Source organism: Nerophis lumbriciformis, linkage group LG19, assembly GCF_033978685.3.
Source record: "Nerophis lumbriciformis linkage group LG19, RoL_Nlum_v2.1, whole genome shotgun sequence".
In the NCBI taxonomy this organism is placed as follows: domain Eukaryota; kingdom Metazoa; phylum Chordata; class Actinopteri; order Syngnathiformes; family Syngnathidae; genus Nerophis; species Nerophis lumbriciformis.
This window is the reverse complement of record NC_084566.2, coordinates 29,886,057-29,900,989: the sequence shown is the minus strand read 5'-3', so window position 1 is coordinate 29,900,989 and position 14,933 is coordinate 29,886,057. Positions and strand designations below refer to the sequence as shown.

Here is a 14,933-nt window from a genome sequence, read left to right as displayed (position 1 = left end):
GCTCTATATTAAGACAAAACACGTCCATGAGTCTCTCACAATGACTAAAAGATGTGTGTGTGTGTGTGTGTAGACTCTTGTGAAGGCCTGATGGTGAAGACTCTGGAGAAGGATGCCACCTATGAAATTGCCAAGCGTTCTCGTAACTGGCTCAAGGTGAGTGCGTTGTCCTCAACCCACTCGACTGTTAACGCTGTAGAACCTGCACACTTTATTAGAACAGTAAGAGCCAACAAAATGGAGTGCTTGAATAAAAAGTTGCCTGTCCGTTTTTGAAAAAGTCTCAGATGCAGAGCAAATCTCAGGTCATCATCTACCAGATGACACATATACGGGGCTTAATTCGCGTCTGTGCTGATGTTGCGTACAGATACAACACAATCGCACAAATTACTCAAGATCAGAACTTGAAATCCTCCCCGTAACCATAATATAACCCCAGCTTTCATCAGCCGCATCCCTTAAAGCGTCAGCTCATCCTAATTTACTCTTAGAACACCTTAAACGCAAGTTTTGTCTTCAGAATGTTTAGTAAATTATTTCCTTTTAGAATTTTTTAAATTTGTACCACACTTAAGACACCTTGGTGGACCAAATGTGCATTCAGCATATTTCACTATTTTTATCTCTTTAGTTCTCATTATTTTTTTTAAATATTTTGATTAGTGCAGTAATTTTTGATTAATAAAACTTTAAAATTTTGATTAGTCACAGTAAATTTCTTGCTAGTACTATATAAATTAACCTTAAAAAATACCCCAATACTTTGACACAAATGCAACGTTGTCACAATGTCATACACAAACATGTTATTTTTAATGTTTTAATATGTTGGATCCACTATGGACTGGACTTTCACAATATTATGCTAGACCAGGGGTCGACAACCCGCGGCTCAGGAGCCGCATGCGGCTCTTTGATCACTCTGATGCGGCTCAGCAGCTTACTTGCTGAACCCCCCAATTTTCCCGTGAGACTTCCGGATTTCAGTGCCTCTCGCAGAAAACTCCCGGGATTAATATTCACCGACTTTCACCCTTACAGCTATAATAAGAGCGTGCCATGATGGTACAACATTTGGCGCCCTCTACAATCTGTATCAACGGCGTGCCAGCCCAACAACTTGTTATACAATGTACATCTCCTGCTTGCACACGTACGTGACAGCAAGGCATACTTGGTCAACAGCCACACAGGTTACACTGACGGTGACCATATAAAACAACTTTAACACTCTTACTAATAATGCGCCACACTTTGAACCAAAACCAAACAAAAATGACAAAACACATTTCAGGAGAACATCTGCACCTTAACACAACATAAACACAACAGAACAAACACCCAGAATCCCATGCAGCCCTGACTCTTCCGGGCTACATTATACACCCCTGCTACCACCAACCCCCCCACCCCCCACCCCTCCCGTGCGTCGGTTGAGGTGGGCGGGGTTTGGTAGCGGGGGGTGTATAATGTATCCCGGAAAAGTTAGGGCTGCATGGGATTCTGGGTATTTATCCTGTTGTGTTACGGTGCAGCTGTTCTCCCGAAATGTGTTTGTCATTCTTGTTTGGTGTGGGTTCACAGTGTGGCGCATTATTAGTAAGAGTGTTGAAGTTTTTTTTATACCGCCACCGTCAGTGTAACCTGTGTGGTTGTTGACCAAGTATACCTTGCTGTCACCTACGTGAGCAAACGGAAGCCCCACACAACGTGTGACTGATCAGGCACGCCGGTTGTAGTGGGTGCTATATGCTCTACCATAACAGTACGCATGACGCCATTCATTTAAAACCTGCGTGCCGCACCAGCTTTCAAATTCCATATAAAGGTGTGGGCAGCGTGTCTGAGACTGATTGATTGATTGAATGTTTTACTAAATATACATAATTTGCTTGGAACTTGGTAACCGTGTTATCTAAAGTCCCATCTGGGTGTATTTTGTCACTACCAACCCACGCCACTTTTCTGGTAACCATTCACGGTTGCGGTCTTAACTTGTACAAACGTTTAACAAACAAGATTTCAACATAGCAAAATTGACATAAAACAGCAACTGCATTGTAGTATACAGTTTATTGTCACCACACTCTGTTGAAAAAAAATATTGGCTGCCAACTTTGTACTATTAGGCCAGTCTACTGCTGGGCACTGTGTGCTGACTAGCTACAGAAGACTGCTGGTCAAACATCAAACTCAAATTTTCAAACAAATAACGTAGTCAATGTTATATGGAAAGGGAAGTTTTGCAGCAAAATGTTTTAATTGTGGCTGGCCACAGGTGTATGGGAAACATTAGTCCAAAATTAACACAAATATAATCCTGCAACAGCTAAAGAAGGACTACCTGGAAGGTGTGGGCGACACAGTGGACCTCTGCGTGATTGGCGCCTACCTGGGAAAAGGCAAGAGGACAGGCATGTACGGCGGATTCCTGCTGGCCTGCTACGACGAAGACAACGAGGAATTTCAGGCAGTCTGCAAGGTGCGTAAATTACAAAGTAGAGATGTCCGATAATATCGGAGAGCCGATATTATCGGCCGATAAATGTTTTAAAATGTAATATCGGAAATGATCAGTATCGGTTTCAAAATTATCGGTATCAGTTTCAAAAAGTAAAATTTATGACTTTTTAAAATGTCACTGTGTACACAGACATAGGGAGAAATACAGAGCGCCAATAAACCTTAAAGGCACTGCCTTTGCGTGCCGGTCCAGTCACATAATATCTACGGCTTTATACACACACAAGTGGATGCAAGGCATACTTGGTCAACAGCCATACAGGTCACACTGAGGGTGGCCGTATAAACAACTTTAACACTGTTACAAATATGCGCCACACTGTGAACCCACACCAAACAAGAATGACAAACACATTTCGGGAGAACATCCGCACTGTAACACAACATAAACACAACAGAACAAATACCCAGAACCCCTTGCAGCACTAACTCTTCCGGGACGCTACAATATGCTACCCCCTACCCCCCCCCCCCCTAACCCTAACCCTAACCCTAACCCTAACCCCCCCCCCATGCACTCTCAGGGAGAGCATGTCCCAAATTCCAAGCTGCTGTTTTGAGGCATGTTAAAAAAAATAATGCACTTTGTGACTTCAATAATAAATATGGCAGTGCCATGTTGGCATTTCTTTCCATAACGTGAGTTGATTTATTTTGGAAAACCTTGTTACATTGTTTAATGCATCCAGCGGGGCATCACAACAAAATTAGGCATAATAATGTGTTAATTCCACGACTGTATATATCGGCATCGGTTGATATCGGAATCGGTAATTAAGAGTCGGACAATATCGGATATCGGCAAAAAAGCCATTATCGGACATCTCTATTACAAAGCATTAAACCTTATGTCTTTCAACTTTTACTTCCTGTTTGGATTTCTTCTGCAACCTCTTTAGACAGAAAACTGCAATTAGAACTTGCATAGAATTCAAGCCTAAGTGATGACACAAGTGTTAACCCGGGGGTTGGCAACCCGAGACTCTTTAGCACCGGCATAGTGGCCCCCTAGAGCTTTTTCAAAAATGTATGAAAATGAAAAAAGATGGGGGGGGACTATATTTTTTGTTTTAATGTAGTTTCTTTATGAGGAGAAACATGACACAAACATTGTTAATGTTTTCCAATGCTGTAAAGATGTGGAGAATAAATTTGACATTTCAACATTTCTGTCAGCGAAGATTTTCGTCAGCCTACGACACATGTTGCTTTAACAGCGTAGTGCCAGGCAGGTGGCTGTTGCAAACAAAACAAATACCTGTGTGAGCAGATATTCTGAAATCATCAAATCCAAATACCGCACCTGCCTAGTTTCACACGTGCAATATAAAGCCTCGGTTTGCCCGGTAAGCTGTGGTGCAAGGAAGGACATCCGCTCCTCCGCGGTGCCCAGGAAGTCGTGGGGCCCCAGTATGCTGACTCAGCCCGCACTGTGAGGCAGGCGGGGGCAGATCAGCGGTGGTCTCTTCGTCAGCAGCGGCGAGAGGCTTCTGCGCACCTGTTCGTTATCGGGCTTTGTGTGCCAGGAGGGATGCAGGGTAGAAGCGCGGGAGAGCCCACGGATGCTTGTGGTGATGAATCAGGCGGGTCCTGGGCCGCGCTATGTACTTCCAGCTATTTGGTGGGCGAATCAAAGCGACTGCGTGCGTGTCAGTAACGGCCGCTTTGTCGGCATTGGCTTGAAGTTTTTCCACGTTGTTCTCGCTGCACGGAAGGAGGCAGGAGGTTGTGGCCCTGAAAAGACGACCTTTCTAGAGCCTCTTGCGGTCGTCCCACAGAGGTGTGCGATACCACTGATTGTTTTTTCGATCCAGCAAAATTCAGGCTGGTATCCGCGATACCAATCTGACACCGCTACTTTGTAAATACTAATGTGTATGTTAAAATGTATAAAGTAGTGTATTTCAAGAGTTGCTGCTTTTGGGGAACTTTCTTCAAACGCTACAAATACAATCACAGGGAAAAAATAAATAACGGCGTTATTCTGCACTGAATGTCATCTCATTCAAATTCAACTCTTTATGTAGTGTCTCCAAATAGCCTACAATAAAAGTGTACATACACTTGTTTTATAATACTGAGTGACTCATTTTAATTGCTAGTTTTTTTCTTGCTTGAGCTTTATGTATACACCTAGGCGGAAGAAAAAGTAGTTTCCACCAATCATGTTTCATTTAGACAAGATCTTAGTAATTAAGTTACTTTACACTGTTGCTGTTGGTGATATGCCGTATTTTTCGGATTATAAATCGCAGTTTTTTTTCATAGTTTGGCCGGGGGTGTGACATATACTCCGGAGCGACTTATGTGTGAAATTATTAACACATTACCGTGGCAGAGGGGTTAGTGCGTCTGCCTCACAATACGAAGGTCCTGAGTAGTCGTGAGTTCAATCCCGGCCTCGGTTAAATCACCAAAAATTATTCCCGGGCGCTGCCACTGCTGCTGCTCACTGCTCCCCTCACCTCCCAGGGGGTGATCAAGGGTGATGGGTCAAATGCAGAGAATAATTTCACCACACCTAGTGTGTGTGACAATCATTGGTACTTTAACTTTAACAACCAACATGAGAATGCGCATTAGAAAGTGTATTAAAGGCACGCACCTCTATACTGGGTGTTCCTGAAACAATTAGGTTAAGCCCACACCTCAGGACTACTGGGCGTGAGAACTGGGTCCTAGAATCCGCCCCAATATAGACATTTCCACATATTGCCTTCATTATAAGGCTTATATAAGGTTTTCATTATTTTGCGGCTCCAGACAGATTTTTTTTTGTATTTTTTTTTTTGTCCATTATGGCTCTTTTAACATTTTGCCGACCCCTGTCTTAAACAATTCCTAATGATTAAAAAATGGCAAATTGATGGATGTTAAATCATTCCTTTTTGATGAAGATGCTGCACTAAAATTTAAGAAGTTGTCCACCATCATTCGTGCGTTGCCCTCTTTTGGCCACTTGTGTCTGTCTATTGGTGATATTTCTCGATGTTGCCTGTTTGTTACTGTACCGTTTGCATCGGCTGCAGGCTATCTGTGTGTGTCTGTGTCTGTGTTTTTGGAGACTATTGTTGCTTTAGGTTAGTGTATGAGCCTTTAAACTGTCACTTTCCACTGAAAACCTTGTGTATGTTAGCTGCAATGTTTGGCAAGTGTGCTACTCAACCATGCAGTGTTGGTTCTCTCTTCTCTCAATCCTCCAAAAACCTTTAATCCCCACTTTTTCCTGCTGTAACTTTTATGTCTTTATCCATGGAAAAGGGATTTGTCAATGCAGCGCTGCCTGCAAAACTTTCACACACACGAGTGCATACACACACGATACACACTGATACCTGGGTGACTGGAACAGGCACGTTGGCGATGTTGCAGCAGACATGATAGACTAGAAAGACCATTTGTTGACGTTGGTATCAATATTTTAGCCTGAATGCTGAGAGACAAAACCTGTCTGATCTCCTTGTCTCTCCTCTAGATCGGGACCGGCTTCAAGGATGAAGATCTGGAGCAACACTACAAGTTTTTAAAGGTAAAGTAGTGCCAACTCAGCCCATCTCTTGCGCTCTTTCTTCAGTTTTTTTCTAACAGAATAACAGCACAACACTAGGCTGCTGCTGGCAGTTTTATTTTTAGACTGATTTAGGGTGATCAATTTTGAATTGTAATCATAATTACGGTGATGTTTTAAAAAACAAAACAAAAAAACATTTGTTACATCAAGTTTTCGCTCCATCATAGTGTATACCATAGGCTCTTATTTCCTGCAACAGCGCTCTCCATAAACGTATGGCACCCCCCCCCCACACACACACACACATTAGTGTTTTCCATATACCGTATTTTTTGGAGTATAAGTCGCACCGGAGTATAAGTCACGCCTGCCGAAAATGCATAATAAAGAAGGAAAAAAAAAACATATATAAGTCGCACTGGAGCCCGGCCAAACTATGAAAAAAAACTGCGACTTATAGTCCGAAAAATACGGTAAGCATTTGTTTGAGGCTGCAAATGACATTTACACCGTCGATAATGCGGATTTGTCACTTCCGGTTCACCTTCGCTCATAAACATACTACAGTGTAATGGAGCATACTTAGCAAAGCGGGATCTGTGTTGCTAATTTTGTGGCTTTGTCACTAAATTTACATTAAAAGTTATAGAGAGGAGCGTGTCTTGTTGTGCATTCAATCATTAATCAAATATAAGCGGTAAAAAACAACAACAAGTAGCTGTAGTGTGAGTGAGAGCGCATATCCGCCTCCACAAGCTCAGAGTGTGTATAACACTGCCGTGCAAAGCGTGAAGAAAAGAGGAGGACATCTAAAAGTGTGATACCCAAACTTAATCACTACAATGAGTGCGAAAAAGACAGTTTAGAGCAGGGGTGTCAAACTCATTTTCATTGAGGGCCACATCGCAGGAATGGCTGCTTTCAGAGGGCTGCTTTTTAAAATTAATTTACATTATGCATGTGGGTAATAAACTGTGATTAATCATGATTAACCGAAATGCATATGCATTCGATTATTAGATTTTTTTAGGTATAACTTGCTTTAAAATCATAAATAAAGGTGACAAGCAGATATTTAACTATTTGTTTTTATCTCCCAAATTAGTTTTGCAATACAGTATATAATTATATAAATGGCATGATCAGATCATCTTAAAGTTTAAAATATGCATTTTTTTTCTGTCCAAATTTTAAAGTACAAATGCATTTAGTTAAAAAAAAAAAAGTTTTATTGAAACCCATTTTTTCCAGGCTTTCACAGGCCACGTAGAAGGATGTGGCGGGCCAGAACTGGCCCCCGGGCCTTGAGTTTGACACCTGTGGTTTTGAGGCACTTGTCCGTGCTTTGGCAACACTTAGTCTTCTCTGTGAAAAAAAGCAAACCAGTGGTATTTAAAGTGTGGCACCTGGGCCATGGGTGACCCGTGGCACATTGTGGTAATAAAATAAAAAATAAAAAAAAGATTAACATTTTTGCATAAAATAATAATAAGAATACAAAATGTTAATACTAATAAATGCACAGAGATCTGTCTTAAAAATGTTTAGCCTTTTAATTAGCCTATGTCCTTACAAATTACATGATGATGCCATTAACCCTTTCTTTTGTATTTTTTTTATACAAAAAACCCCAAATTGTAATTGAAAATGGTGTTTTGGGAGAAAAAATCTTTATTTTATTTCTGATGAAAATCGTTCAGCCTTAGGGTTAGTTTTGTAGATTGTGTTACCACTGAGTAGTAACCGGCAACTGATGGACTCGCTCTGATTGACTCCATTCAGTGAGGAGGTAAACATCAGCAGGTTTCAATCTTCCCGCTGAACATACTTAAAGTCCAGCTGCTTTTAACTTAGGTTAGGCAACTGAAGTATAGATGAGCTCACAATCACCTGCAACCACTTTGGCATAGCTAAGAAAACATTTGTGTTTCAAGTGTTTAAACTACAATGGTGAGTGGGGGGGGAAAAAGGACCTTGCTGCACATGGTGACACTTGAAAGTGTCTTAAAAGTATTTACGGTGCAAAGTACAGCACAATCACTTTGATTGAAAAGGAGCATGTTTTTTTTTTTTTTCCAATCCATCCTCGCTGTTGTGCTTTATAATCAAGCACCCCTTGTGAGCGTGATGGATGGTGGATTAAGGAGGCTGATGGAATCCAGGCTGCCAAATGATTGGCCGTGTTCTTGAATCAGCACCAATCCGACAGTGCATGGAACGTGGAAACATGGGGTTGCTGTCTGAGCATCGCAAACCCTTAATGTAATACTATGTAACACTGATAGCAATGGTGGTGTTTGTTGACCTTATCTTTGTCAAAAGTAAATTGCTACAGCTTCATAGTGTCTACTTTAATTTAATATATGTATTTATTCTGCAACAATGACTGTGGTTTTAGTGTTTCCCATACATGTTATTATTAATGGTGGAGGCACCACAAACAAATTCCCTATTTCGCCCTTGCTCATAAACAAATTATAATGGGACTGTCTGTTGTGTGAGTGAATTATATTTATATAGTGCTTTTCTCTAGTGACTCAAAGCGCTTGTACATAGTGAAACCCAATATCTAAGTTACATTTAAACCAGTGTGGGTGGCACTGGGAGCAGGTGGGTAAAGTGTCTTGCCCAAGGACACAACGACAGTGACTAGGATGGTAGAAGCGGGGATCGAACCTGGAACCCTCAAGTTGCTGGCACGGCCACTCTACCAACCGAGCTATTCCGCCCCACTGTTAATGTGGCATGTCATTACAACTCTGTATTGTGTGACGAAAAATTTTGATTCACATTCAAATCTTTCCAAATTCTCATTGACTACAATTCTGGTTAAATTCAAAATTTTAAGAAAGTTTCTTTTTTCAACATTACCACACTCACAGTTTGCTTGTACAGTCGTGGTCAAAAGTTTACATCCACTTGTGAAGGACATAATGTCATGGCTGTCTTGAGTTTCCAATAATTTTTACAACTCTTATTTTTATGTGATAGTGATTGAAGCACATACTTGTTGGTCACAAAAAATATTCATGAAGTTTGGTTGTTTTTTGAATTTATTATGGGTCTACTGAAAATGTGACCAAATCTGCTGGGTCAAAAGTATACTTACAGCAATGTTAATATTTGATTACATGTCCCTTGGCAAGTTTCACTGCAATAAGGCGCTTTTGGTGGCCATCCACAAGCTTCTGGCAAGCTTCTGGTTGAATTTTTGACCATTCCACTTGACAAAATTGGTACAGTTCAGCTAAATTTGTTGGTTTTGTGACATGGACTTGTTTCTTCAGCATTGTCCACACGTTTAAGTCAGGACTTTGGGAAGGTCATTCTAAAACCTTAATTCTAGCCTGATTTAGCCATTCCTTTACCACTTTTGATGTGTGTTTGGGGCCATTGTCCTGTTGGAACACCCAACTGCGCCCAAGACCCAACCTCCGGGATGATTATTTGAGGTTGTCCTGAAGAATTTGGAGGTGATCCTCCTTTTTCATTGTCTCATTTACTCTCTGTAAAGCACCAGTTCCATTGGCAGCAAAACAGGCCCAGAGCATAATACTACCACCACCATGCTTGACGGTAGGAATGATGTTTCTGGGATTAAAGGCCTCACATTTTCTCCTCCAAACATATTGCTGGGTATTGTGGCCAAACAGCTCAATTTTTGTTTCATCTGACATCACATGGACAAAGATAAGATCTTTTGGAGGAAAGTTCTGTGGTCAGATGTATATGTAATGTGTCAGTAGCCCTGAAGAGGAGCTTTTGAATTAGTATTAGTATAATTTAAATACCGAATGATATACTGTCAGAATCGGGTTGAATTGAGTATAGATTCTAAATTGAATCCGAAGAATCGTAATGGAATTGAATCGTGAGTTGCTTCTCAAAGCTGCTGTGTGTCACGGTGAGGTACTGTAGATTCTTTAAGCACACTTGCGTTTGATCAATTTGACTCACCCTCTTTCTAGTTCAGACCTTCAGGATACGTACATGCACATTGAAAAACAACCACATGCAAGGGCAGTGTTAGGAATGATTCATGTCTCGCTCACCTGTTTTGATGCTGCACGGCGGCCCTTGCAGCCGTTTTTTAAATGCTTTTGCAAATGTTTATCCTGTGGGTGGGCATGTGTAGACATTTATTTATGAAATCTGCTTTGTTAAACCACTAATAGCAACATAAGCTATCCAGTGGTGGTATATTTTGGTTTGGAAAATGTAACTTTGAGCAAGTTGCAAACAAGATGTAGCAGGAGGGCACAGTTTAGTCAATTCAGTGATTTTGTGACTGTATTTGGCTAGTATTTTGATACCTGTACATACACTTATTATAAAAACATACAAATCTAATGACTTTTTGTTGTCTTTTTAGACTTCAACTTGTAAGCTTGTATTACTCTTCTCAATGAGCAGCGGGTACTGTTTAAAACAATCATAAGCTTGTGAAATTAACAAAAAGCAATAGAAGTAAGTTTGTATTTTTAATAGGACTTCCAATACAATTAAATATTTAACTACCGGTACAATTAGGTCTACAGGTATTGATTACTTAAGTCATCGCGTAATCTATTGATTAATTTGTTAATTGATTAATCGAAATAAACACTTTATAGCCTCAATACAACTTTTCGGGAAAATAGTTGAAATAAACGAGGAATTTTTAAATAACCTTTATTCTTTTCTCTTACAAATGCACATACTGTACAATTGACATTGTATTTTTATGGGAGCATCACTATATATTACTAAAATAAACAGTATAACAGGCTATATAACACGAACAAATTCATAGATAATAAATAACCAAACTAAACAAACAGACTATGATAAAGTATGATACATTGAGTGACAATGTATTTAACAATTGAACACATACACATTTGAAAAGGTGGTAGTAGTAGTAGTGTTTTATATTTGGTCATCCAATTAGTTAGCAACTACTTAGCATTAAAGGAGCCATATGTAATTTCATGTCAAGTCATCATTAAATGGCCCTGATATGTCAGAAGGCATTATTAAATCATGTTATTTTCGAATACCTCTATAACTGATAACAGTAGTTCAGCCGGCATGTTAATTTCAAAATTAGATTTAAAACCCCGAAATCTTGTTATTGTTTTCATTTCGATGTCCCGCCCTCTACTGTTTGACCAATTAGAAAGTCCGTGAGTATGTCACATCCAGGTTGCCAGTTACGCACCACCCTCCTCGTCTGGCTACTGCCACTGGTAAAGTTACTAAACATGTCAGACCTTAGTAAATCTAAAAGGCGTTGTTACGATTCGCAACTTATTCATGACAAAGCCAGGAACAAAACGAGGATTTGTATCGGGGATGCCTTCGAAAGATAGAGACAATTGAAGGCGGAGAATATATTTTCATCTGATGCCAAACTTTTTAATTTCCTCCTTGATAGGTAAGTCTGGCATTTACGTTTTCTTATTACTTGTAATAAATGGAAATGGACATTTCGTATGTAAACTATATTGTCTAATACAGTCCTTTGATATTGTCTAACAAAGCTAGTATGTTCGTGCAACGAATGCTTAGTGTGACGGTGCTCAGCTCCTACTGTAATGCTTAGCATGCTAGCCCGGTCAATGACACATCGACATACAGGCTAACGGGGGAAATATATGCCCGTTAGCCTGTAATGTGGGTGTATTCGAACTGACAGGGCAAAATATATTTTCGACAAATAAAACCTATGTGGATATGGGTAGTGTCTGTGTCTATTTCGTTCTCAACATGCTGATACGCTGAGGAAATGGGTTCCAACTTTAGCATGACTGTCATCATGGCAGTGTGAAACATATGGAGACAGCCAAATCACATGATAAAACAATTCCTCATTCGTGTAGCCTATAGGCATACCTTGGTAAAATGTCTTCTCTTTAGTTGTGGGCGTACATTAAGCTGCTAAGCATGCTCTACCTATTTTCACCAGTATAACCATTGCTAGCGTTGGTTGTAGTTAGTTTTAGTCTTTGTTTTCTGATAGTACTGACAATAACCATAAGATTGCCATTTGTTGCGATATTGTACGCAGGCATGACGTACTTCTCCCTGAAAATAGCCCAGTTTCTTTCTAAAATGTGTTGGTTAGAGATTTGTTATTGACAAAACGCTTGTCTATTCAGCTATTATGGTCCCAGCACCTCAACCCTTACTAAGAGGCATAGAAGTTGAAAGTTCCTTGGAGTAACCCAGTAGATCGAGCTGGATTCGGCTACGTATATGGCAACCTCAGTCAGGGAGAGAAGGAGGGGACTACAGAATTTTGATCGTGATTGTAGTACCATTTCTGGCCACATTATTACATATGAAAAACACTCATGTAAATCAAGCATATGTTAGCTACCTAAGTAGGCTTTTATTTTGCTTGATTGCTGCTCTTAAATATGCAGAATGAATTCTGGTAAGCATTAATATTGTACCGCTATTGTGACATGCCAGCTCTGTTTGACAGTGCAAACATTTCGCCACGATGTCTGTCTTACTCACTTTTAAATGATCGCAACACCTGTCTCTGATATTCTGTGCTCTTCTCTATCTTCCACTTTGCCGTTGCATTTCTGAGCTACATCTCTTTATTAGCACCCGCTCCCACACACAGTCCACACCACCGGCAGCACAAGCTCCATCACCAATAGCTGCACTGCTCACGTGTGTGCAGGAGCAAGACAATGTCCACATTTTTTAGTCATTAAACGGATCATCGAAGCAACAAAGTACAAATAGATGAATTTTTTTAAACCGATGAATCGTTGCAGCCCTAATCACGATGAATTGCATCTTCTCCGTAGTTGTTATATATTGCAATTAATCCTTTTTTTCAAGTTTTTCATACCATCAACACTGTACAATATAGACAATATGTTTGCTTGATGCAAATATTTTATTACACATTATGCTTTTACAGACAAACTCAGACTAACAGTTACACAACAAACATACTCTTTCACACACGCCTACTCCATCTGACACATGCTAACTTACAAAAAACCCTACTATAAATGACAAAAAAATACAGACAGCGCTCCAGCAACTTCTCCAGCTCAGCTGAGTGTGTGACAGTGTCAGCCAAGTACCACTACTCAGTCTTCATAGTCAAAGCATGCATCTATTTCCAGCAACCCCTCGTCATCCACAATATTAATCTGTCACAAAATGAAAGCCGTAGCCACCCACCAATTTAGTAATTACTGTTGAAAGGTAGTTCATGGACTCAAAGAACTTTATTGGTCTTTCACTCACTTTGACAGCACACCTTTTTAAAGATATTTGTTTGTGTATCTTATGTCTTTCACCCCCAACACACCACGGCATATAGATATCAGTCCTGTGAGTAAGACTACATTTTCTGTGTCCCCATCAGGAACACATCCTACCTAAGCCCCGAGCCTATTACCGCTTCGACCAATCAACCGAACCTGACGTGTGGCTGGATGCAGTACAGGTGTGGGAGGTGAAGTGTGCCGACCTGTCCCTGTCGCCCGTCTACAAGGCCGCCATGGGAATGGTTAGCTTTGTCTCCACTGTTTGTCAAAAGCATTTTGTTAAAGGGGAACATTATCACAATTTCAGAAGGGTTAAAACCATTAAAAATCAGTTCCCAGTGGCTTATTTTATTTTTCTAAGTTTTTTTCAAAATTTTACCCATCACGCAATATCCCTAAAAAAAAGCTTCAAAGTGCCTGATTTTAACCATTGTTATAGACACCCGTCCATTTGCCTGTGACGTCACATAGTGATGCCAACACAAACAAACATGGCGCATAGAACAGCAAGCTATAGCGACATTAGCTCGGATTCAGACTCGGATTTCAGCGGCTTAAGCGATTCAACAGATTACGCATGTATTGAAACGGATGGTTGTAGTGTGGAGGCAGGTAGCGAAAACGAAATTGAAGAAGAAACTGAAGCTATTGAGCCATATCGGTTTGAACTGTATGCAAGCGAAACCGACGAAAACGACACGACAGCCAGCGACACGGGAGAAAGCGAGGACGAATTCGGCGATCGCCTTCTAACCAACGATTGGTATGTGTTTGTTTGGCATTAAAGGAAACTAGCAACTATGAACTAGGTTTACAGCATATGAAATACATTTGGCAACAACATGCACTTTGAGAGTGCAGACAGCCCAATTTTCATCAATTAATATATTCTGTAGACATACCCTCATTCGCTCTCTTTTCCTGAAAGCTGATCTGTCCAGTTCTGGAGTTGATGTCAGCAGGCCAGAGAAGCTAGGGTCGATATTCTTCTCTTAATCATCTTCGGTGGCATAAGGGACGGTGTGAGCCAAGACATCCAGGGGGTTTAGCTCGCTCATCTGCGGGAACAAACTGCCGCCATTGCTTGCCGTGCTACCGAGGTCCTTTGTCCCTGAATTGCTCACACACTCCGGCAGATTCAATGGGGGTCTGGCGGAAGATTTCTTTGACTTTATCGTTGGAAATGCATCTGCTTTGAGTGTCGCAGGATATCCACACATTCTTGCCATCTCTGTCGTAGCATAGCTTTCGTCGGTAAAGTGTGCGGAACAAACGTCCAATTTCTTGCCACTTTCGCATCCTTGGGCCACTGGTGCAACTTGAATCCGTCCCTGTTCGTGTTGTTACACCCTCCGACAACACACTGACGAGGCATGATGTCTCCAAGGTACGGAAAACAGTCGAAAAAACGGAAAATAACAGAGCTGATTTGACTCGGTGTTTGAGAAAATGGCGGATTGCTTCCCGATGTGACGTCACGTTGTGACGTCATCGCTCCGAGAGCGAATAATAGAAAGGCGTTTAATTCGCCAAAATTCACCCATTTAGAGTTCGGAAATCGGTTAAATAAATATATGGTCTTTTTTCTGCAACATAAAGGTATATATTGACGCTTA

At 40.7% G+C, this 14,933-nt stretch overlaps 1 protein-coding gene across 3 annotated transcripts in view; it reads left to right on the top strand.

Annotated features, from left to right (window-relative positions):
* Positions 1-14,933, top strand: part of lig1 (ligase I, DNA, ATP-dependent) — an 80,286-nt gene that overhangs the window by 60,175 nt on the left and 5,178 nt on the right. For all 3 annotated transcript variants that reach the window (XM_061979010.1, XM_061979011.1, XM_061979009.1), the window contains exons 22-25: positions 74-156; positions 2,333-2,485; positions 6,002-6,055; positions 13,416-13,559. In XM_061979010.1, the coding sequence (XP_061834994.1) occupies positions 74-156; positions 2,333-2,485; positions 6,002-6,055; positions 13,416-13,559 (434 nt within the window). The remainder of the gene's footprint in view (positions 1-73; positions 157-2,332; positions 2,486-6,001; positions 6,056-13,415; positions 13,560-14,933) is intronic.